Source organism: Bacillus rossius, chromosome 2 (genome assembly GCF_032445375.1).
Source record: "Bacillus rossius redtenbacheri isolate Brsri chromosome 2, Brsri_v3, whole genome shotgun sequence".
In the NCBI taxonomy this organism is placed as follows: Eukaryota; Metazoa; Arthropoda; class Insecta; order Phasmatodea; family Bacillidae; genus Bacillus; species Bacillus rossius.
The window spans coordinates 114,506,786-114,533,944 of NC_086331.1; the positions used below are offsets into that span (position 1 = coordinate 114,506,786).

General features: G+C 32.8%; 1 protein-coding gene across 1 annotated transcript in view; it reads left to right on the forward strand.

Moving 5' to 3' along the window:
- LOC134529642 (uncharacterized) overlaps positions 1-19,513 on the forward strand; it is a 192,419-nt gene extending 172,906 nt beyond the window's left edge. The window contains exons 33-37 of the mRNA XM_063363952.1: positions 864-1,106; positions 2,482-2,649; positions 5,626-5,739; positions 11,114-11,270; positions 13,924-19,513. Of these exons, the coding sequence (XP_063220022.1) occupies positions 864-1,106; positions 2,482-2,649; positions 5,626-5,739; positions 11,114-11,270; positions 13,924-14,069 (828 nt within the window). The 3' untranslated portion in view covers positions 14,070-19,513. The remainder of the gene's footprint in view (positions 1-863; positions 1,107-2,481; positions 2,650-5,625; positions 5,740-11,113; positions 11,271-13,923) is intronic.
- The last annotated feature ends 7,646 nt before the right edge of the window (positions 19,514-27,159 follow it).

Here is a 27,159-nt window from a genome sequence, read left to right on the forward strand (position 1 = left end):
GATTCTAATTACCTATGTAACTCGGTTTTCAATCAAAATAGGTTATAAACTATAAAGAAAAATAAAACGGTAATGTTCCATAAATACATTTCATTCTTAATCTTCATGTAGCAAAATATATTCTGGAATCATAACCACGTGGCCAATTTTTTGTGTGGAGACCAAAGAAATTAGTTTATTTTAATTATTATTAAATTATTTGGCAAGCTTTAGCTACCATGACAACAATAATTTAAAAGAAATATGCCTTTAATTTTTTATTCCTATGCATTTTGAGTCATAACATTTTGAAGTAATAAAGAAACTTGTAGGACAGATAGAAAATATGATTGTAAATTAAGTACAGTATAATTATATACTAAACATATTGGATTTTTGTGTGGAAACTATTTTTACGAGATTAGTGTGGTTTTCCTTAGTGACTGTAAATTCAATTTTCATTCAGTGTTTGGGAGGCAAAAGGCTCGCGAGAGAACTCCACAGCAGTTAAGAACAAAGGCAGTGCTGTGTGCTGAAAGCAGGTGTGCTCAGCCGTATTGTCAGTCTTGTTGTCAATGTGCGCTGGCACACAAACTGTCTGTAGTTTTTCCTCCCTAGCACTGCTCAGTGACAGAGAATTCAAACTGTGACAAAGCCAGCTCTTAAATTGCTCTGCACAAGATAAGCAGACGATGACGCCCATCTTGCACGTGAGAAAACGTTTGCAACTGTGGTTTTTTCATAATTGGAGTATGATAATCTGTGCTTACCTGTATATGTGATAGTTATGTGCTTTTCTTTGTGTATCTGCTTACAATTTGTCATTTGCTGTTGGCTAGCACAATAAGCAACTAATTATTGTCTTTCTTGTTTTTCATTTCTAGGAATTGTACGAAGAATTTAATGCTCTTGTGCTATGCACAGGAGCAACGTGGCCTAGAGATTTACCAATTTCTGGTAGACAGTTGGAGGGCATTCATTTTGCCATGGCGTTCTTAGAAACATGGCAAAAGAAGCAATTAGGAAATGACATAGAGTTGCTAGGTTTGACAGCAAAAGACAAAGATGTCATCATCATCGGTGGGGGTGATACAGGTTGTGATTGCATTGCGACTTCTCTTCGCCAGGTAAATTAAATTTTAACTACAAAATAACACAACAGTTAAACTGTGCCTTCCAATAGTAACAACTTAAATGATTTCTTAAACTTTTATGCATCAGTTGATACTCGGAAGAGTTTTATTTTAAGAATGAAATATTCATATATCATGTTTATTTGGGATTAAATAAAATCCCACTGCCAAAAATTAATGAAAATGTATAGGATTTTCTTCTTTGGATTAGTCATATTGCACTGTGTGATTATTACTCGCCACATCTTGTGCTTTTGCTACTACTGTTAATGGTTTTACACCTTTGTATGCGGTCAAACACATCATTTCTTATGCTGTTTTGTATCTTGAACAATTGTATGATGATGTTCACATGGTCTGCAGTTTGTTTTCTAATAGTTGTATCGTTTGCCTAGATTTACATAATAATCATAGTAAAATTCTCATAAATTTGCTCCAGTATTTTGTTAAATAATTTTTTTTTTTGATTTTTGTATTTTACACTATCTTATGAATATTATTTTATTAAATGTTATATATATTTGTCTATGTGATATCTTTTTTTAAATCATGTATTGTATGTTATTTGTGTTAAGGTGTAACGAGTGGATTTCATTCCAGTTTTTAATTTTTTTCACTCTCATATTTTGTTAAATGTTAAGTAATTTAATAAGAATTTAAAAAATTTTAATTTGTAAAATGTTTGTGAATTTCTGATGAAAATTTTTGTGGTTTAGTATGCAAATTTGTGATATCACATGCATGTTGTGTGGATGGAATGAGAATGCTTCAAGTAGAAACCAACAAATTATCTGGCTCCATAAAGCCGCATCTACACTGGGGCAACGATTTTGTATGACATGTCTCCTAAAAACCATTTGATGGGACTCACACTGGGTGGAAAACAGAAAATTATAACCTGCAACACTCTGAGTAGTAGCACGCGCGTGTACGCCCATACACACACACACACACACACAAACACACACACAAACACACACACACATACACATATACATTTGCACACAAACACACACACATACACATACACATACACATACACACACACACACACACACATTCTCCCACCCATCCCCGTGTACACCAAATGTCAACACCGTCATTCAACATGTCGTGCAACAATGTTGCTCTGGTGTGGACACAGCGTACGTCTCCTTAGGCTTTGATAAAAAGCTGAATAAAGATCTTTTTCTGGTGTCATTTAGTATCAAAACAGCAGACTGCTGAAAAATATAATAAGTGGAAAAACTTTTATTCAATAATATAAGAACAGCTTCTAAACAAATGTGAATATAAAAATCATTTATATGAATAAATATTTCTAGCATCAGCCACACATGTTGTTTTATTTATGTTGTTTTATTTTTAGGGTGCAAAATCCATTACAACATTTGAGATCTTACCTGAGCCCTCTGTACGCCGAAGCAAAGATAATCCTTGGCCCCAGTACCCAAGAGTCTTCAAGGTAGATTATGGACACGAAGAAGTGAAAGTCAAGTTTGGAAGAGACCCTCGTCAATTCAGCATCCTTAGTAAGGTGTGTAAAAAATGAAACTTATAAATATTCATGTGTTTTTTTTATTTAAGTTAGGGTTCATTTGCATTGTGCAGTATTTCTAGTAGCCTGTGTAGCATGGGAGTGAGTATGTTGGTTCTAGCTTAGGGAATGTAGATCACAAAGTTTTAAAGCACGAGTGCAGTGGTGAAATATTACTGGTATCAAAATTTTAATTGAAGTTTATCATTGTCTAACATGAGTCAGAAACAGAACACAACAAATAAATTCTAAAAAAAAAAAAAATACAGGACTTATAAAAAACACTTAGGAATGTAACAGAAATCCTGTAAGTCAAAAATAAATTAAATAAATGGCAGAAACAAACACAAAATTTCCAAAAAAAGTACACAATACTAACAGAATGATAAATCCAGTTAATACAAATGCAATAAAAGGAGACAAATAATTACTGAAAAACTGGTGATATTGGTGAAAAAATTAACAAAACTAAAAAACAAGTAAAATAAGGTTCTGTTTAGTTCTTTTGAAGTACACATATCTACAAAGGCATTATTATTTTATTTTATTTACGCAAACACAGTAAGTCATAAGAGATTGTCACTTTGTAAATAGCTCACTGACATTTTATGAACAAATTCGTTGAGACTCTTGTTTGTGAAACAGATAATAGTTTGAGCCCCATGAGAAGATCCACACCTGGTGTATTTAGCTTTGACTAGGGGCTACGTGTAACACTACAAAATCACAGAACAAGCCAAAGTGAAAATTGTTCTGTATATTTATGGGTATTAGATACTTAATAGATACAAAGAAGTTTGTAGAATATGAAAAGCTGTAGAGGAAAGGTTAATTGTTTGTTCTTTCTATTATTCTGCATTTGACAACAGCCATTACAATTTGTTGACACAAAAAAATGAACTGTTAACCTAGTCTATGTGTCTTGCCATTATCACACTATATGTGAAGCGATGTGCACGGCTTACAATTTGGTAAAAATTGTCTCACAAAATTGTATTTAAAACATCAATGCCATATTTTTGTTGTGTCATTTGCATTTATAACTGCTTATCAACTTTGTCTTATTAAATAGCAGTGTTGTTTGCACAGTGAGTTGTTTGCTGGGATGTGTTATTTATGCTACGTAATTGGCCTTGTGTGTACAGTAGTTTATTTCCACTGGAAATACCTCTTTTATCGCATAATTGTCGCACTCGCATAATCGTTGCACCCATATTTTAGGCAATCAAAATTGGGATAAAAAAACTTATTGTGTAAATGTCGCATGATATTTTTGGTTCCGCTATTAGATGCCGAGCTCTTTGTGTAGGTATCTTTTCTGTATAAAATGATCTATTTTAAAGTAGAAATCTAATATTCATTTGGACATTACCACTATTTAATTAATGGAAATACAAAGTTGTCTGACGTGTAAATTTTCTTAATAAGATGTTTTTAAACGTTATTTCCTTTATCTGATCGTCTGCGTCGCCACGGTGTACTGTTTATAAACATGTAGCCAGCGCTAGTTGGCATCATTCATGTTTGGTTATGTGCTGTCCATATAGAGCACGCGCAAGTAGTCAAATATCGATATCTTGCCGATTGCATGCAACGCGCACTCTCTGTCAAGTGCCGAGTTAACTACATTTGACGGCCCGCACTCTTTCGTGGCAAGCATGTACTATGACAGTTACGCGTTATTTCACGTCACATATTCAAGTGGCTTGCGTTCACGTCACAGATTTTTTAATTTTTTTAAATTTAAAGTTGAAGAAATGTTTTTGTTGCATGAATCATTAATTTAAATTGTTTGGCATGTTCTTTAAAACTTCACTTTTTAAATAAACATACTTTCCATGAATGGGTTTTGTTTTCATGAATAACTTTACCTAACAAAATTTTTTGTTTCCACATAATCGTCGCACCCCTACTTTTCAAACTTGAATTTAGAATAAAATGTGTGACGATTATGCGAGAAAACACGGTAGATGGTGTGTCACACTTGGCAGAGCACAGTAATTTTTTTGTAGGTTTTTTGCTGTTCCCAGTACTAAAAATGTTTTTTGGATATTTTTCTTTATAATCTACTGGCTGGATGTAAAAAGTTTATTCCAGATGCTATATAAAATACTTTTTACTTAATGTGTACTTCAAAGATTGTTGTGAAAACGTAAACAATGTAAATAATGCAGGCGTGGACACAGCTTCGAATCTTGGAAAGAGCAAATGACTTGGATTTCGGGAGGTGTGGAATACCTTCCAGTTTGTGTAAATGGGAAGTCCAAAATTTTAAAAAATAATAGCCCCTTAAATGCTTTTTTTTAATGCATTTATGACCTCTTGAAAATTTGCTGTCAAAGCTGTGAAGTAGCTATTTTTTTGTTTTCTCTACAGTTTTTTTTTTTAGTTCAATCCCATACGATCGCCACCGAAACAGCGTACCAAACTCAATGTGTTTTTCATTTGTGCCAGTGACGAAACAGCAGTTGAGTGGGTGTGTAGAGAGGTCATGGCAGTTCCCAACTGTGAGAGCCAGTGCAACCACTTTGATGCTGCAGAATAGTTTGGAAATTCAGTTTTCTGCTAAGTAGGGTGTGTGGAGTACATGGTACGCATTTGTCCTACAAATTGTGTTTAGTATGGCCAGCCTCAGTGTGTGAAGCAGTGTACAGAGAGTATTATTTTGTTTCTTTTTATTTCATTTCATGTGAACTTCTGCATTGCACTTTGGCATAATAGATTTACTATCAAGCAGACAGAAGCAACTGATGACCTTTCAACCTAAAGAATATTAAAAGCAAGTTAGCCTTTCAAAAATTTACTCTGGTTCAACTCCTAATAATCTTATAAGATTTAGTAGTTAATAGTGCTTTAATTTGAAAGAAGTGTGCAACAGCATTAATGTACCTCTATTACTGATAGGTTGATAACGATGGATCAAGTCAAGTACTTGTGTTGTTGTTTTGTGTTTACAAGTTGTAATTGTATTTTCAGGAGTTCCTTGATGATGGTAAAGGCCATGTATCAGGAATTAGTACTGTGATGGTGAACTGGTCAAAGGATGATCTTGGACGGTGGAAAATGGAAGAGGTCTCTGGTTCAGAAAAGGTACATATTAATTTTTAAAATGTATGTTATAGTATTTGTATTGTTTTTAAATGCAGATAACCCATAGCTTGACTTCATTTTACTTATTTTCACCATAATTATGTTTACATTAGCTGCCCGACCCGGCTTCGCACGGCTATACTAATGGAAAAAAATTAAGCCACATCTCCCATTTACAGTAATGGTAAATAAAAAAAAAATTCAGTGAAAATTTATTACAATGCTGTATAATGTACCGGAGAGAAAAGGAATAGCACCGATGGTTTCCCGACTCGTGCACGCAACGTACAACTGATGTACCCGTACTTCACTACGGCAGTCTATAGGCAGATCACTCTTGCGCCGCTCATTATACATGCCCCTCCTTGTGGGTACGCCACTGCCGCGCGATGCCCGTTGCCATGGAGACGCAGAAGGCATGAACAATGCAAAATTCTGTTCTCATGCAGACAAAGTACCCACTGTTGCCTGGTTTTAACCACCCATGGGATCTAATTTTCGGAAAATGTCATCCTGCGTAACATAAGGAACATTACTGTGAAGTTTCAAGTCTGTAAAATATATATACTTAAAAAAAAAAAAGGGCAATAAAAAAAACAAATTAAACACACAGAGAGGGAAAAAATCAATAGTTTAGGTTTGCGATTTAAAGTGATAAAAAGTATTTAAATACTAATTGAAGTCTTATGAGGGTACTGATTGCTTCGTTGTTAATATCACACGGGTGTTCTTTACTTGTATGGGAAAATTAAGAATGATAAGGCATCTAGTGCATGGCAACAATGTTAATAGGCAATAGGAAATAAACTTCTAGCGCCTGCGGCATTGTCAACACACACTTCGTACGTGTACTGCATGTTGTATCTAACCCCCTCCAATGCATTTGATTCTAAATTGGACTTTAAGTAAGGATCCCTAATGTTATTGATAATATAATATAGCCTATAGCCTTCCTCGTAAAATGTACTATCCAACACTGAAAGAATTTTTCAAATCGGACCAGTGGTCCTGAGATTAGCGCGTTCAAACAAACAAACAAACTCTTCAGCTTTATAATATTAGTATAGATTAACTATACTACAGACACAAAAGTTTATCTCTTTTATTAACCCTATACTAAAATAAACAAATGGTCTTAAAATAGACTGCAAATATACTTTTTCACATTAACACTATTTGTGCATGCATCATTAACAAGTAATAAATAAATGAAATACACCTATATCATTTACTGTCCGCCTAGCTTGGCACACATGAAATGGGAAGAAATAAACAGTGAGTGTCAAATAAATACTGACAAAATACCATAGTTGTATAAATTTCCTGATCCATATTGGGCAAGCTAAATGTTGTTGCCCAATAAATTGAGTATAAACTGCATAAATCCAATATAAGCATGAATAAACACTGAATATTCTTGTATTGGATATATAAATGGTAATATCCAGGTATAGAGAAATGACAACCTTAAATATTTAAAATGATACTTTGTCTCTGTTGAAAGAGTTTTCATTTGAATGTTACATATAAAAATGCTTAATTAAATGTCTTCAGTTGCATGCCACTTCAGAAATATGTTAGTTCCTTACAAATAAATATTTTTTAAGGAAATTTTTAATGGCTCATCTACATATGTGAAAACAAAACAGAATTGTTTGAGTGATTAAAAAACATCATGAGACACACACACAGTGTGTACGTTCGTGCAACTATTTCATTTCCTGTTGTTACATCTTAAGATTAGCCAAGCTAGGCAACCTACCAGTAATATTCATTAAAAATTTGAAAAATGAAGAAATACAACAATTTGAATAATTTTTTTTTTTTTTAATGTTGGTTTCACCTAAGATTTAGACTGAGTAATTATTTGCATAAAGGAAACAAAATATGTGTGCGTGAGTCCATGCACGATATAAATGAAACTTCTTGCTTATTAAGTATAGATAGGGAAAAATTATTAGTATTTTTTTATAGAACAAGAGATAATAATTGAGAGTAGTAAGGATGTGGGTATGATCTGAAATGAAATAGCTCTTTTCCACATGAACAAATAAATTTAAAATTCTTTAAATAAAAAAAATGTACTAGAATTTTTTTTTTCCCATACAAATTAAAACAAACGTGCATAAAGTACAATTAAATTTGATTTTAAATAATCCTTAAACTTGAAGCTTGCCGATAATGGTAGTTTATGCAGCTAGACTAATTGTCAGTATGGACATGTGGAGTCTGAGGTAGGTATCTGACATATGAAAATGGCAGCATAGTATACGAACCGGATCTAGCTCAATGCTACTTTGTTGAGCTACAGTCACCCACAGCTACACTCCTATTGAGAAATATTCACGCCTCTTAGTTGGACTTGATATGTTTACACGCTCGTGGGCTTGTAACTGTAATACGGTGTGTGATTTAGTTAGTCAAATAATAATGTGTGACAAATAATTACACATGTAAATGTAAAGCGTGAAAAGCATTATACTAATAAAAATATTTAGTTACACAACTAAAACAATACTCACTTAACACTGTTTAACAATGCTGATTTACACAAGTAATTAAAATAATAATACATACACGAAAGAAAAATATTTTCATGCGAATATGGCCAGTGGCGTGGTGCACAACAATAAGCTCAAACCCCGTTGTGTTTCCCTCTGCCCTACTCCCTTTAAGTCGGGGTGGCTTCAGGTGTAGGCGGGTCCCTACCGTCGCGACCCACCTATCGCTACAGCTTTGTATAGTTAAACCTGAGCCACTTTCCACCATGTGGAGCCCGCTCAAAACTGCTCCAGCAATCAACGGCCCCGGAGTGGGGATAACTCGATGCACCACCACCAAGAAACAACCGCGCATATGCGAGTGTGCGAGTGTGCAGGTGTGCGAGTGCACAGGTGTGCGAGTGTGCAAGTGCATGAGTGAGCAAATGTGCAAGATAGCAAGAACACAAGTGAGCAAGTGTGCAAGATGTGTAAGATAGCAAGATGTGCAAGATGTGCAAGATAGCAAGAACACAAGTGAGCAAGTATGCAAGATGTGCAAGATGTGTAAGATAGCAAGATAGCAAGAGCGCAAGTGAGCACGTGTGCAAGCGTGCAAGTATGCTGCGTCAATTATACCTTTCCCTGCCATCTCCTCTACCGGTTCCCCCACCACATACCTAACTATTCCTCTCCTCTACTGGTTCCCACATCACATACCTAGTTATTTCCCCTCTTGTCATTGGAATTTTCATAACGCTCGAAAATTGTTGCCCTCGCAGCAAAGAAGTTTCATTTCAAAAAAGTATTTTTAAATTATGCATTTGTTTATTGTTCTTCATCAAAAACAGCCTAATAATAACAGGGTAGCCAACTTACATACAAAGTCAAGATTATTTTCCACACACAACTGTCACTCGTCGCTCGACTGCGAAAGCAAAACATAAAGATAAGTACATACTTTGATTAAATCCTTCAGTTAGATTTTTATGTGAAGTTCTAAGACACTTCTCTGTGGGCAATCAATTCACCCTGGGCTGTCGCCAAAACCTGGGGTCGATTTTCTAGTAAGCAAAAAGTCCGAAAGAGAAGTAAAAAAAAATTCTTAATTCGGCCTTGGCCCTGACCAGCAGGCGTTAAATTATCCTGTCACACATTCATCTTAATTTTTTTTTTGCAAGTTGTCAATAATGCAACTGCACACTGCAAGAATCGAGCAACAACTGGTTTGACAATACATCTGTCTTTTTTTAAATGTTGAAACAGATAGATGGAGGCAGTCTTATGGGCCAAATGACCAGTCACAACAAACATGACCTAATATGGCATTAGGAACTATTGAACCAAGGTCAGCTTCTTCAGGTTAACAAATACAGCAAATGTTCCATAATGTTTAGGAGTGAAATTTTAAACAAAATGCGTAGTTCTTCCTGATTGGTTACAGAAATACTTTACTGCAAACAATCGAATTCACACACTACCGTGCTGGGTTTTCCTGCTTACAAGCACTCCAAAATCCATGCCATTTGCAATAACAACCTTGGCAGAAGACAAATAAATCACAATGGTGCCACTGCCTATTACCAGTGGGATTTACAAATGACATTGGGGTATCAGAAAAATATTTTCGATTTCCAAACTAATTTAGAGATCAATGTTTATATTATAAGTGAAATATGGTAAATTTAAAATTAAAAACCATAAACAACAAATTTGAAATATTAATTCTTTTGTTTCATTCAAGTAAACAAAATACCTCTAATGATTATGTCTGATACTATATGAAACATAATCATCAAATATAACATCACCTTAAAAGAACATGTGCATTGGCATTTTCAGACTAACATACCATTCCAGACAGTATTTTTAATTTTTTTTAAGTTAGTGGTTATGCAATGTTTAACTGTTAGTTGAGCTAAAAAAGAAAATGGGGAGGGAAAAAATGCCCTGGTTACTTGAATTAAACATACTCAATATTTTGCACTACTTGACTTATCTCAAAATCAAAATATACTAGTTTCTCTCTCTCTCTCTCTCTCTCCTCTCTCGCTCGCTCGCTCTTGCTCTCTCTCGCTCGCCCTCGCCCTCGCGCTCGCCCTCGCGCTCGCTCTCTCTCGCTCTCTCTGCAAAAAAAAATTCCGTGAACACAGCTACAAACAAAAAAAAATACAAGTAATACTAAAAAAGTGTTTAAAAGCCAGGCCGGATTAAATTTTTTTTTTACTTCTCTTTCCGACTTTTTGCGTACTAGAAAATCGACCCTAGGCTTCGGCGACATCAGAAACACTTAAAAAGCATGAAACAATGTAAATTATGATCATAAAACATGTGACAAACCCATAAATACTTCTTGAAAGGAATAAAAAGCTGGTATTTAAATTATATCAAAAGTCCCAACCATAGCACTGTGTATGATAAGACAATATAATAAATTGTTAATAAAACCCATTCAGATTGTGGGGAGGGCAGTAGTCTGGGTTGCTACGACCCCTAATAAAAAAACAAACACATGTCAATTCCACAAGCTTAGATTATGAAGAATGATTTTTGGCAACTTAACAACAATGAACAAAAATAAATCCATGAAAGATGATCATTGTTAAAAAATTACAAGATGATCATTGTTAAAAAAGTACAAATTACAAAATTGAAAAATTGAAATAGTAACAGTAAAACAAAGCAAGTTGAAACAGAGATCATTTGTTACATGCACTACATCATCTAAGGGAAGAGACATACCGATATAGAGCCTTGAAAATGTGTGGTATCTCATTTCTTTCCCCTTCCTTCCCCCTATCCTTACATTGTCTCCTCTTTTGTATTTGAAATAATTCATTAATATTTATTTTGTTCTTGGTTATTGTTGCCAATTTTTTGTTCTGATTTTTTAGGTGTACAAATGCGACCTGGTTCTTCTGGCTATGGGCTTTCTTGGTCCTGAAAAGTACGTGGCAACAGAACTGAATCTACCTTTGGATCCACGTGGCAATATTGAAACCCCAAATGGCCACTACAACACACTTCTTCCGAAAGTATTCACTGCTGGAGGTATGGTTGTAAATGCTTCTCAGAAAATATTAAAGTTTAGTGTTGGTGGTATATATTCAGTGAAGTCAGCATATGGTGCTGCTATGCACATAATGAACCAACCAGTATGGAGTTCATATTAGATATTGTAACCAAAGCTGTTAAGGCAACAAACTCTCAACAGATCACTTTGCCAGTTTAGCTTTCAAACAGTTAATATTTATTCTGACACTGTGTTTTGTCTTTAACAGATATTCTGCACTTTTTTACTAATATTAGCATTTGTATTCATTTTTGGAAGTTTAACCTTCTTTAGTGACAAGTTACATTTTCTGAACAAATGCATTATAGTAAAACCCTGTTATTGCTCCTGAAGGTAGTATAGGTATGAGAGTAAAAACATTGTTACAGGGTAAAATAGTATTTTAAGTAAGGTTTGGAGTGAAATAAGGATAACTTAAACAGGAACGTATTAGAACGTTCCATTGTTGTTGGCTCATATAAAAATTTGGAAAATGATTTATTTTCCTTTGGTGGATCAATAATAAACTGAAGCAGTAAAGTAAAATGGGAATGGCCCAAGAAAACCCATTGGCCATCAGCAATGTCTATCACAGTTACAACCTGCAAAAATTCACCCATAACTTCAGAGGGCTGACCCAGATTGTTGTAGTTAAAGGCCAATGTGGTAACTTCTGCCCATAAGGCTTTGTATGTTTCCAAAAACAATACAGAGTGAGTCTGAATTTGGCCAACAAACTTTGGCTGCAGGTTCATCACGACAAAATAAGTTAAACCTCTATACGACTTAAGGTCTTAAGTCTTCCCAACTATGCTATACATCTTTGAAGTTGGGGCTGAACAAAATTTTTATTGTAAATAATAGAGAAAGAATTTAAGATGGAACACTGAGCATCTGGATTATGTTTATTTAATGAATGAAGTTCTACAACCACCGTGAATTTTGAGGGCGTAGAAAAATTATTTAATTGAAATAATTGGGGGTAGTAACACATCACAAAAATATGTGGAAATTACTTTTTCTACTCCCAATTATGTTAATTAAATAATTGTTTTACAGCCACAAAATGTTTGGTGGTTGTGGAACATCATTGAATCAAATAAACATAATCCAGATGCTCAGTGTTTCATCTTTAATACTTTATCTATTATGTACAATAAAAAATGTGGTTCAGTTGCAAGTTCAAAGACGTAACAGCCTTGGGAAACACTTTAGACCACTAGACGTATGGAGGTTTTAAACTTATTTTGTAGTGATCAACCTGCAGCCAAAGCTTGTTGGTTGAATTCAAACTCATCTTGTGTATTGTGGTGTGTCAGTTGTAATTTTTCCTCTAACACACATGGTATTAGATGTGTGCAAACTTATTCCAACAAAGGATAGTAAAATATAAAAAAAAAAAAAATTAGTTTCTAGTACTAAGGACCTGGAAACAGCATTTTTAAAATTTAGAAGACAGAATTAAGACTTCAAAATGATAAAATTCTTTAATTTTTTTTTACCTAAACTTGGATCACAAAATATTATACTTTTAACACTATATAGAACTTACAAAATGTTAATAGATTACTACAGTTAAATTATATATATATATATTATAGAAATCTGAGTGCAATCAGAACAGCAACTCAAGATACAAACATTAAATACATGCACAAAAATAATTAGAGAGTGTAATTATACTTACCCCACAAATAAATGACCCTAACAGACACATGGTCTTCCATAAAACATTGGTCTTGTGTGAATACCATTTGAATGCTAACAACAATTAATTTACAAAATGTTATTAGATTAAATTGGTCTTGTGTGATCTTTAAATCATTATCTTTAAAGCACACAAACTTCAAAGACATGTCAAAAAAAATAATCCATGAATATTATGCCCAACTACAATAAATTCAATTGTTAACAAGCATAAAATAATTATACATATTTTTCATAGTCATATTTGAAAAAGGCACATTTGCATGGGAAAACTTATACATGACACCTACTGTTAAGCAGTTAACTAAACCATTTGTGATCTTTAACAAAAAAGGAGTTGCTAAGAATGAAACAGAAATATACATTGATAACATGATAAATAGAGCCAAGATTTTGTGGTATTATAAAAAAGCAAATTTTGTGATTGAAAAATTTTGTATTTTGTCTTTATCATAACAAATATTGAATTTTGTCTTTATCATAATTAAAAATTTCAAAATTTGGGAGGGAGTGGCCTGCAATGCCACAATATCACAAAATGACTTAACCTCAAGAGTGAACTTTGATATACAACAATTTATATATGATATTTACATGGCAAGCTCATTAGGTATGTTATTTGAAATATTCATAATCAATCAAATGAATATTAAATTTTTAGTATTAGTATTCAAATTTGAATTGAATACAAATAACAAACTATTTGTTTACGTATTAAAATATTTGAATATTCACGCAGGCCTAATTACCAAAGTAATATCGGTATTGGCGTTAAAATCACTACATCGGCAACAAAATCACTACGTTATATATAATAATATGGTCAATGATTTATGCATGCAATTCAAGGGACCAATGTTTTTGTACATTACATTGAATTGTATGTTCATTGATGTTGAGAGAAATCACTGTAATAACTAAAATTGTTTTGTTACTTTGTTTCAGATTGTCGTCGTGGCCAGTCTCTCGTCGTCTGGGCAATATCAGAGGGGCGGCAGGCAGCTCGTGAAGTAGATGCTTTTTTGACTGGCTCTTCTTTACTTCCTGGTCCTGGTGGAGTTGTAACCTCGCTGAATATTGCAACAGAATGAATTTAGAATAAATATTTACATTTTTTTCTAATGGGCTAAGAAATAAGCAAATGCAGACATACTTAAAATCTGAGCGTATGACCTATTTAATGTTCATCTTAAAGTACTGATATGTGACAATACATATAAACTTAGTGTTTTTTGTATTGAAAAATAGATATTTTTTTGTAAGTATATTTGTTATAGTTATTATAACGTTACTGTTTTATGGTATATCATTTATGAATTTGATTGTAAAGTTTTGAATTCTGCAGCACATATGACACATTTGATTTTTTTTACTATTTTTAGTTTGTTTTATATGTAGATAGTATGTAGTCGATGTAAATAGGAGTTTTTGTGTGGTTATTGTTATGTTTATATGTCCATAAATCCATAAATATATTTATAAATATGTATATTTTAAACTATTAATGCCAGTGTCAAAAGTACACTTGCAACCTCCGTAAGGCTGTGGTGTGAATAATAAAAATACATCAATGATATGCTGACTAAGAGATGTTTTGGATAAATAATGGATGGGATCCAAAATTGGTCTTATACTTAGTTCATAATCATTTTATAGTTGTGATAACTTTTTACTATCAAATTGAATTAATGCTAGGAAATAATTACGGATATGATATACAAAATGTTTTATTTCTAAAATACTATGATATTAGGTAACACTAAAAACTGTTCATCAATATATCGTTCAATATAAACATTATTATTTTTCTGTGTTAATTATCTTAGTAAAAATTATTTTTTCCTGAAAAAAATTTGAATTACAATGAAGTTGGTATGTTTTAGCTGTGGATAGAGATTAAAATACAAAAATTGAAAAAAATAAATATGTTTTACTCTCAAAAGAAACTCTTTGCATGTATTAATGTGTGTAAAACATAACATAGGTAATACTTCTTTACTTAAATCAAAGTAATAGGTTCAATAACACAGTGTTGAGGCATGTGTTAAATGCTTGTGTAAGCATTTAGTCAAATCATTGTTACTAAAATATCAAAAAATTAGTACTTATACATACAAATATGGTTAGCTTACTACTATTCATACAAGACTAGAGAATTTAATTATTATAAAAACTTTAAAATTTCCAGCATAACATATTTAATAAATTAACACAAATAATGGTAAATTCCCGCTGAAGTAGATGTAAATTCACACTTAGTTTAGATGTATCTGGTGGTGATCAGCTCGGCCAAAGTCGTGAAAACTGTGTATCTATCGTCTTTAGTTCTTGAAATATCAAACTTTGTGAAAATGTTTGTCAGTTATACGTAAGCTCATTTTGACTGTTTGTCTTCGCAAGTATTTGATAACATTGTCATGTTTTTTTTTGGTCAGTTTCTTTTCTTTTTCTTCTTCTTCCTCCCCATTTGATAGGAAAGACAAGGCCAAGATCTGCAATTGCCTTTGAGAACTACGGACGTTTTCATTTTTTTCTGTGAAACTCATATCTGAAACACTGTCGATCCGAGATTGACCAGTTTCTGTCAAGCTATCAATTAAATAACGAATTTTGACAGAAGTTAGTATACTGCAAGGCATTAGATGTATGGTCTTCACTAAAATTTGAGAACCCTAAAAATATTTTTTCTTTGTAAGCAGTCCTCTACTTTCATATATACATTTTCTGAAACACAATATGTATGAAAGTCAAATCATATAATTAATTGTAATTAGAGGAGTTCCATTTTCATAGAGACCGAAAATTTTACAAAATCCATCACAGTCATAGGAATAGCTTACCATACTCTATTAAGAGAAATGTATTAACAAGTTATGCAACATCACATTAGAAATTAAAAATAAAACTGATCTGAAATTTTAATTTATAGATAACGAACAATATAACCATAAATGTTATAAAACTGATTGGTGCAAACAACATTATTGTTGCTGAGAACTAGAAATTACTCCTGCATTTACACATAAGGGAGAACTATTTTCACTCACTACTTTATTATCAGCTTTAGTGGTAAAATTTCTTAGTGTATGTTGAATATTAGGTTTTTTTCTTTTCTTTCTTTCAACTAAAGTCTGTAACATGATGTATCCTTTTCAACAGCTCAACAAACTTTGATCCAAATGAAGAAAGAAGTTTCTTCCGATGTTAAAAAATTCCTGACATAAAATAAATTCTTTATTCAATTTTTGGGTTCTTGTTTTTGTGGGAAGTTTTTGTGCTGAGGTATTGATTGTTTCTACACAGTCTGCCATTTGCATGGCTATCAACTCTTTGTTTTCCATGTGTTCAGTGTGGGATGAAATCAATTCATTCACATCTTCAGTGGTGACTTACAAATCTAGCTGGTTCATTATCTGAACAACCGATTCAGTGGCATCCTCTGGTGACTTGTGAAAACTTTTAAAGTTGGGTACCAAATCAGGTCACAGCTTTGTTCAAAAACCATTCATTGTTGATGCCTTTACTTCAGCCAAGCATCTGCAATATTATTAAATGCATTCCAAATGTAGGGCCAAACTTGAAATAATTTGGGAAAAGGTACATATTTGCCAATTGCCTTGATTGCTTAATTGATTGAAAATTTAAAACTGTATTACAAGAGAGAGACAGTCACTGTTTGATTCATACGCTGAATCATGCTTGCTGTATTTGGTGGCAAAAAACCACTTTGGTTTCTGGACAACACATATCTTGGAGTGCAGTCCAGGAGCATTGTCTAAAATTAGCAATGCTTTGAATGCTATACTTTTAGAGGCCCAATACTTCTTGACCGAAGGGAAAAAATGGTAAGTAAACCAGTCCTGATAAAGTGATCCAGTTACCCAAGCTTTGGAATTGGACTCCCAGATAACTTGTAGCTTTACCTTATCTTTATTTTTAAATGCTCTGAGGTTTTCTGATTGGTAGACTTAACATCAGTTTCGTGGTTGTGTGCACTTTATAGTCGAGAAGTGTCCTCCTACACCAGAGGTCTCCTTGTAAATGAAACTGTCATGATTTTTCTTAGCCCAATTATTTAACTAATTGGTTTATGCTCTCATTAGCTCTGCATCAGCAACTAGTATTCAATTTGACATTTTCTTTATGTATTTCATATTATAATTCATTCAAACTTCAATATTGTTAGCTAAGTTTGGAATGGTATCAGCTGCTGGGCAAGGCAATTTTACAAACTGCCAAAGCATTAATGAACAATAATTGACTTTATGCTGCCACATATTAAGAACAGAAATAGATATCGCTAACTACAGCTGCATCATTCCGTACTTGATAGCTTGAATGGTAACATAACTGACCCTATTTAGATGTTCTGACATGAAAGCTAAAACTTGCCAACTCCATGTTTCTAGTAATTTTGTAGATTTTTACTAACAAATGGTATGTTCGTATTGTTATGGATATAAGCACTTTTAAAATGATAATTGGTGCAAAAGTTACCTTAGAGTTTAAAAAAATTAAATGATTTCTAATGTCATTTCTTTTCAATCATATCTTTGTTTCATTAATTTTGTAAACAATGTACAGCAGATAACTTTCGCACAAGTTTGTAGAACATATTTTCTTATACAACCTTATATTTTAAGTTAATTTTCCAGAATTTAGCATTGTTTGATAAATATTAATAATTAAAGTTTTTTTAATATGACCTAAACTATTTCAATAACTAAAAGAAAGTTTAGAATTTTCCATTGAGTACATCATGTACATGTTTCACATGCTATTTTGAAGAAATATTTCATACCTACCTGAAAAATTTTTTTAGGTGATTTGGAATGAATACACTTTTAATTTTATTATATTTTATAATATAATGAAGTTGCATGCCTCATATTAACTTTCTTATTTAGTTTTGTCATTTTAGACACTGCCACTGTCTAAAGAGGACAAAATTGTGTTGACTTGATTAGTGAAATGAACCAAAATGTTTAAATTGGTGAGATTTTTTTCAAATGCCTTGTTCATTTGTGTGTTCAAAAATGTCTACATTGAGAACTTGCATACAACAATAGCTCTGTCAATAAGTTGACTGTACCGAAGTATTTCTTCCCAATCACTAACGGTTATAAAGACATTATAAAAAAAAGGAAGCTATACTGGATTAATAAATAAATGACCAAAAACTTTTTTGATGATATTAATTTTTCTGTCAACTTAAGAATATATGCGCATATTGAAAAACTCTATGTAGAAACGTTTTCTTTAAAAAGAGTTATTTTAAGAGAGGTATATTTGTTGGATTCCAAATATGTCTGAAACATTTGCTTTGTAGTAAACATATTCAGTTGTTACCACTTTTCACTATGCATTTATATTAGGAAAGAAATTAATGTTCTTAGTTACAACATAGATAAAAATAATCATTAAAGTGGTTTTCTTTATACTTATTCTACTGCATATTTCATCTTTGCAAAGGTTTCTTAATACCTTATTATGAGATCAAAGATGGAATAGCAGTCCCTGCATAACACTGATGTGACTACATTTATGCAATGTCGTTCTTGAATGGAATGGCATTAAATAATATTAGTTTTTTTTTTTAATTACAAGACATGTTGATTTTGCACCCAGTTACTAAAGCGTACAATATGTGACACAAAACATTCATGTGCCCAATATGGTCTAATGGTTTCAACATCTAGGTGTCCAATTCACTGAATATTATTGTTGTTAGGTTATGTGAACGCTTATGTGTACTCAGTTGTCAAAATCTGCTTCAGAAATTTGATGCACGAAATCAAAAACTGTTAACGTAAGCGTTTATGTAGTCATTCTGTATCTTGTATTCTTAGACATTGTAAACGTAAATATTGCATGTTTAGTTGCTTGTGACACATTATACAGAATGTTGTACGTTAAAAGCACCTCATGTATGAATACTAGAATACAATGCAACAAAAATGTGAACATAAAATCGTATCTCAGAAATTTGTTCGGTATTTAATTTTATTCCAGAGCCATAACTAGATAAAATGTCATAGAAACAAATTTAATGTCCAACTGAGATGGTGTTGTCAGTATTTATATTGGTACTTGATTTGTTTCCTGTGAAGTAGTATGTTAGTATGTATAATTTTGTTGTTGTGATTATTTATTATGGAGGGTTAAATATTAGGGGTATGCAAAGACCATTTTATTATTCTTTACCAAACTTAAAGAAAATATGAAATTTTTATTTGTAATTGAATTAAAAATCATTAAAAATTCAGGTTACAGACATTGTAATGTGCTGTAGTTAGTTTGCTTTTGACTGCTACACTGACAACAATTATATAGGTTTGAGGAAAAATTTGAAGTTTTAAAATAGAATTGGGTTTGCTTATAAATGTGATACAAGTATTAGAATTAGCCTGAAGTCAAAGTAAAAAACTTAGTTTTGATTTTAACTTTGATTTTCATAGTTTTGCATATCCTATTATTAAAGTTTTTATTTCTGTATGTTTTCAAAATGGACAATAAACTATCTTTTTCTGCAGAATCTCTGTTCCTAATTTTTTTCAATTGTCATGCTTGCCTGTTATCAAGTGGTTATTTATTGTAGGGATTTCAAACTATAGAAATTTTATCAATTACAATGCTGATGTCTAATCGTAACTCAATTTCCAATTGGCCATCTGACCAGGAATATCTGGAAACCTTGATTTAAGCGGGAATATTTTTGGTGCCGGGAAATCTGAAAGAAACCAATGAATCTTTGAAAGTCATCTGGTATTATCTGTTTGTCTAGAAAGTTGAAAAGAGCTTAGTTGAAAAACTGCACGCCATGCATACAAACTGTGTAATTTATATTAGTTTTTAACTCTGTGTGCAGTTTAATTGAAAAACTACTCACCGTGCGTACAGACTGTGTCACTTATACTATTTTTGAACGTTGTGTTCTGGTGAACCTCACCAGCAGATGTGACACGTGCCATATGGGTTGCTGTGAAATGCCTTGTGGTGAGGGGTGGGGGGAAGTCTGTTGCTCAGTTTCTTTCTTCTCGTGTTTCTCTTTTACTTTTACTTCTGAAGATTTTCGCTGCTGACGGCAATAGTAAACAGAAGCCAAGCAATCAACTGAAAACTAGTACCTTGATTTTACACGTGAAAGATTGGAGGATCTCATTTGCATAATAAAACCAAAGAAATAATGTTGAACATGAAAGAAACTAGATAAGCGAATGGTACCATAATTTTTTTTTTTCATGCAGCTTTTAGCAATTTCAGTACAGCACAGTAAGAACATTTATATTGTTTATAAATATTTTACCACTGCAATTATTTTTTAGGAATATTTTTTATTTACTAACAAGGTGAAGTCTCCAATGTCGGGATTGACTTTTTGGCGAGACCTATATAGACTTGAGGGTTGGGTCCTGAGTATAAACACCCTGTAGCCGTTGATCCTGGTGGGCCCTCGTTTAGGAGTACTCGAGGGGAAAATTTTCCCGTGACGAGTGTGTACTATTAACATAACATTGGTTATGGAAGCCTTTCCCTGCTGCCTTTTTTTTTTTTCAATTTTGTTTTTTCAATTTTCTTTGGAATTGCTTAAATCTTTATTCACAGTTATATAATGCAATTTAAAGTTATAATGTTTTTTTTTTTTCATTGAAAACTGTATTACCGCTCAACCGCATTTAATCACTTATAATCCCATCTTTAGTTTGAATTTTCATGAGCATTATTAACACAGTAATTCAAAATTTAAAAATCACCATTAAGATACCTATTCCAGAAGTTCTCATTAAACATGAATGGCTTCTCAGAGTTTTTGATGCAGAGTTTCAATGTTCTTTCCAATTTCACTCTTTCTCTATCTCTCTGGCACAAAGAAAGAACAAGAGATGGGTATTTGTGGTAGTGATAAAACTCATAGCTAGACTTGTCGAAATTTATTTAATTAATTAATTTATTTATATTGTCACATGTCTACCCACAGCTTAATGCTAAGGTGGTAGACAGTCCTAGACACCATACATAGAAAAAACACACAGACATAATGTGTGGACTAAACGTAGACAAACACGCAACATGTAACACACTTAAAATAAAGTATAACTTTATGAAATAAATTAAATTAATATGCAGCAAAAACCAAAACCGTACCATACAATAAACCACAATATCTGTTATCTATAACACATCTAACAATGATTATAAGTATTAAAATTAATAACTATTAATGAATATCAATTAGATTAATGTTTGCAAGGATTTTAGTGACACTGACTTCTTTTTCTAGTATGGGAAAAATATATCAATTTTATTAAAATTATTAATCTTTATAAAAGTACATTAATTTTACCTGTATTACACAAGAGAGGATGATTGCATTTATTAAAAGAAGGAACTTTAATGGCAATATTATCTAACAATAATTACAATCTAATTTGTTTTTCAAGCAGTTACTTACTAACTCTGCATTTAGAGATATCCTTCTTGTTCTTAAAGAACAGAGTATAGAGTTTAAATCTATTTTATGATTCAGAGATTTATTATTATTAACTTTGAATAATTTTGATTGAATTTTGTCAATGTTGAGAATTTTCAAATTGCTTTAATTGTTTGTTTGCTGAATTTCAAAACACTTTATTCCTTTGCATTCATTATTTGAGAGTTATTGTTTATAATTTGATATTAAATGTGTTAAGACAACCCAAATCCATCGACCAATGGAAGCCATGAAGAAGGAAAGGAAAAGTTTGATGAACTAACGAAGCAAACATTTACAAATTCCTTACATTTATGGCATGTCAATTTATAGCGAGAAATCTCTTAATTTCCAATAACCCTCCTGATTTGATAAGTACAGAATCCATAGCGATGGGGAAACAAATCTTCAAGGAAAAGATTCATTTGATGAATGAACGTGTTATTGATAAACATGAACATGTAATTTTGATTGATGAAACTGATGAAGAGGGCGTATATAATGAGGTACGTTATTATAAATAGTGTTTACATTTATATGTTTTTGTTTTTTATTAATTACTAAATTATTCACGTGCTATTCACATGTGATTTTCATGTGATGTAATAATAATTTTATTCATTACAGTGTGTTATGGACGGTGAAGAAATGTATGATTCCTTCAAACCTGCCGATTATCAGGCACCTTCTATTGAATACATACTGTTATCATACAAGGACAAAGCAGTCGTGCTTGCAGATGCTCATTCAAAATATTGTTTAAAAACTCTTCAATCAAGTGGTTTTTCTCATTTAAAATGAAAATAATATTTAAATAAATGGAGGAAACATGTTAAGCAAGGAGGATCAAAATAATAGAAGATGTGCCTGATAGACTCTGAAACCTTCGAAAGATTCAAGGAAGTTTGCATTTGTTGCCAACAAATGACAACGCGTATGCTTCAGTAATGGGCGATGGCTTCAGCATTTCCATATTTATCAGAAAAATTTTTGTTCATGGCCAGTAGTATTAAGTGAAAGAAAAATTTTAAAAGAAGCACAGAATCCTAAAGAGGAATATTAAAAAATTAAAAAATTAAAAAAATTAAAAATTAAAAAAAAAATTAAAAAAACTGACATGGCATCACTTGAAACTTTTGAAGCAGCAGAATGATGCCGCAGACAAACAATGTTAATAATGGGAGAATACGATCCCAGATTTATTTTAACACTGACCAAACTGGATGTGCGTATGAATCCATGTACAATCCCTCACTGGAATTCCAAGGAATAACGACAGTACTTGTTTAGAAAGGATATTTGGCCAAAATCACTCATTCGTGTACAGTGCAATACGCTTTGGCATTATCTGGAGAACTACCACCGCACATTTTCTTATGTATGCAAGAAGTCAGTAATAAATTCGGGCCGAAGGTTGCAAAAGAAGTTTAACATTTGGAGATGGAGTACTGGAATGTAGTCATCACCTGCTCCAAGTCGGGGAAATTAACAAAAGAATTATATCAACAATTTTTGGCATCTGTAATGAAACTGTACGTTAGGGAAAATGATTTTTTTTTGCTCGTAGACTCGTGGAGTGGTTAGGTGGATAATACATTGTACGTTGAAGTATTGTCAATAAAGAAGGAAAAGATACATGTACATAGCTGCCAACCATTACGGATTTTCCGTAATTATTACGGATTTTAACCCCGAATTACGGAATTACGGAACATCGCTGGTTTATTACGGAAACGAGGCTTTGTGCTGCATGGTAACGGAGAAAATTCCGTTTCTGCTGTGCTTGTTTCGTGAACGCAGTTTGAATACATCGCTTGGTTGCACAAATAACGGAACTAGTAAGTGTGCGCATGTACGATGTACTGTCGAAATAAGTAAATTAATTCTCGTGTTTTCAAATAATAATGGGATGGTATTACGTCCGTTGTACGATACAACTAGTACATATTCTCGGACTTATCGTTTGAAGGCTACTTAAATCACGATAATTTTTGTACGGTACTTTGGCTAACCTGTATTGTGTTAATTTATTTCTTGAAAGCCATTTTTTTCATCATAGTGTTTTTGTCGTGTCTACAGACGTGAATTTTTTTTATGTTTTTCGATAGTGTTGTGTTCTTCAGTGCCGGTTTTAGAAATGAAGCGTGTGACAGAATAATGTGTATCTGGGAAAAAAAACACGCAAGTCTTCAGAACTTTCGACTTAAATATTCAAAAGAATGGCCATGCTTGTCGTTTTCAAATGTTTGGAACGCCACGGTTTTGTAATGTATGCACGTGTGACTTTTCGATTGCACATGGTGGAAGGGATGACTGTAGACGGCATATTGAATCAAAGAAACATGCAGAACATTTTAAAGCCGTGACGAGCAATAAATCTATATCTTCGTTTTTTCGCTACATCTGAAGAAACGAAAGTAACGAACGCAGTTATTGTTTACAAGTCCTTGTGTTTGCCTTGTTGTTTGTTTACATGACATTTCTTATCCAACCAGGATAAAAAAAAGCAAATAAAAAGACAGTTGCTTTAAAGTTTAACTTTGAATACTTTGAATTGAAGATTCAAAATATCCAGTAAAATTATTAATATTTCTTACATATTCAGATGATTGTATTGTTCAAATAGATTTTTTTTATTCATTAATTTGCATTGTATTCATATTTTTCTTTTTCTTTTGCATATTATTGTCCTTGTTTTATCTTGAGAGTGTGTTATAATGCCCCAGGGAAAATTTATCGTGCATGATTTACGCGTACTTTTTTCATATACCTAATTGCCATTACTGATGGGTGTGATTTGAGGTTGGCAGCTCTGCATGTACGATAAAAGTGATTCCACCAAAATACACCCCATTGTGTCAACCATGTGATGTTTATTTTTTCCGGCAAGCTAGAAACATTATTAAACACCAAAGCGTTCTTCAATTATAACGGATTAAACGTGAAATATTTTTTAAACGTGAAGATGCAATCAAAATTCATTCTATTGTTCACTGTACTTTGAGTGCACCAGCTTTTAATCGTATGTTACAATGCACTTGATACGGAATCAAATTATGTGATCACAAAATATTTAGAAATTTAAATGAAGTATGTTTCCCTCTGATTGTATTATTAAGTACGTGCCAATGTACTGCCCATGATGCGAGAAAGCATTATGTTTTAAATGTTGTTACGACAATTATCACCTGAAAAATTGTAAACCCCGTGACCACGAATAAATTTGTCAATAAATATTGTACTATACATATAATTAAAGTTTTTTGTCATTTAATTGTAGTTTTTTCCATATTATTTTTAAACAAGATTAATGAAAAAAATGTAAAGAAAAAAATTGGAGTAGACCAAAGCAGTTGAGTGGTAATACAGTTTTCAATTGAGAAAAAAATTTATACAATTAATTTTAAACTGCATTTAATGAATGTGAATAAATATTTAAGCAATATGGAAGAAAATTGAAAAAAAAAAAATTGAAAAAAAAAAAAAAACAGAGGCAGTGTGATTTGAACCTGCACCCTGCAGTGTTGTCATCTTAGTATCTTAACCGCTAGGCTACTGCGCCACTTTCAAAACCATTATCTTAACATTATTCACTCATCACGGGAAACTTCTCCCCTCAATTACTCTTAAACGAGGGCCCATCAGGATGAACAGCTGCAGGGTGTTGAACTCAGGATCCAACCATACAAGTCTATTTAGGTCTCATCAAAAAGTCAATCCCGACGTTGGTGACCTCCACTTGTAAGAATTAAAATGATTTTATGATAGTAAATATTAAAAAAAAAGATGAACAATTTGGGAGGGTTTTTTTACAACTAAAAATTCATAATGTACAGATCATAATCATTTAAAGACTTCTCAATGACGATAACTCATGTTCCTAGCTTTAAATTCAAGCTCAGCTTACAATTACAAGAATTTTAATTAATTATGGTGGTGAGTATTTTTGTTATGTGTAAACTGTTCTTATTCCTGGCAGCTGTTGAAGTGATTTTAGTTGCGCCCTTTGCTTTGCTTTCAAGATGGTGAATATCATGGGCGTAGATCCCGGCGGGGTCCGGCGGGAGAGCGGGCCCCCTGGATTTAAGAAACCCCTCTCTGGGGGGGACGAAGCTGTTGCGCTTGCACAATCATGACTGTGAAACGGAGTTTATAAACATAAACATCAAAACTATATTTAATGCAAAATTTTCTGTATGTATTTTTAAGGTTTCTGATTATTGTGTGCACATAGGCCAAAATGTAGGCAATATACAGCATACATGCTCTCTATCCAGAGATGACTCGTGTCGGGTAAAACCCACATGCAAAACTCTCTGCCTGTGCAGGCCCCCTGATAATTTACTCAGCCCCCCTTGCAAATTATAAAGAATTTCGCCCCTGGTGCATACTGTCATTTACAATTCCAATGAAGTGAAGCAGTTTGTTAAACACAGTATTGAGAAACACTGTCGGAAAGAAAAATACTTTGTGAGGAAAGGATCTGGCTGGTCGCTGTCTTTGGTAAACCGATAGGAGCTTAGAATAAGTCGTTTTAAGCCAATGCAAAACTAAATTCTTATTAGATTGCAAACTGTGGCAAGTGTTTAGGTAGTAGATTTGAATTGATGCAATGAATAATATTTGCAAAAGTTTTGTTTCATGTGATGTACTTTTAATGTAATTTTAATTAAATAATTTATCAATAAAAATGTTGAGCCTTATTTACTATTAGTGCCGATAAAGTATCGAACATATGATAGGAATCGATTGAATCAATAAATTCTTTAATAGATAATTTTTTTATTGTTTTTGAAAATTTTTGCGAATTTTAGGTTACAGATTTTCAATATGGCGGCCAAAATGGCTGAAAAAATGGGGGATGCTACGACAGCTGACAGTTTGGTAATTGGCACTACTGTACACTATTGAGTAAAATATAAACCAATATGGTGGCAGCAACTGCTAGCAGACAAAAAAAAATATAGTGGATGCCAGATTGCCATCATGATGTCATACTGGTTGGCAGAATATATATATATTCATTCCCATAAGTGGTGGGAGTCAGTATGGCAGTAGCCACCATATTGGAGCTATTATTTATTTTTGTCCTCACCGGGTTCGAACCAAGGACTTCAAGATCCATGACATAAGTGCAGTTTTTATTAAAATTTTATTAAAATTGTTATTAAATAATTTTTTTTTTCAGATTTTTTGGTTAATAATGACAGATTTTCAATATGATTGACACACCTTCATAATTCAAAATAGCAGAATCCAAAATGGCGGAAAGTTTTAGGAAACAAAATAGTGGAATCCAATATGGCGGAATTCAAGATGATGGCAGGGATAAATATATCAAAGATAGCAGCTGGTGTAAATGTCAAGTCCAAAGCTCAAAAAGTCAAGTTCATTCAAGATGGCTGTCATATCACAATCAAAAATGGTGGTCGGCACCTCACCTGGAACCCTGGGCTCAGAGGAACTATTGTATACTACTTCCGTGTTATAAGTAAAAAGTCATCCAATGTGACGGTTGTGATTTTGTTATGGCTCTGACATCATCCAGTATGACTGCTGTGACGTCAGCCAAGGACACATCTGTAAACCTAGACTCAGAGCGACATTTTGTATATGACTCGTGAAATGTAACTAATTACCTATAATTCCATTCGATATTTAGAGAAGAAGCACTTTTTAACTAAGTTTCATAAATGAGGAGGAAAAATATA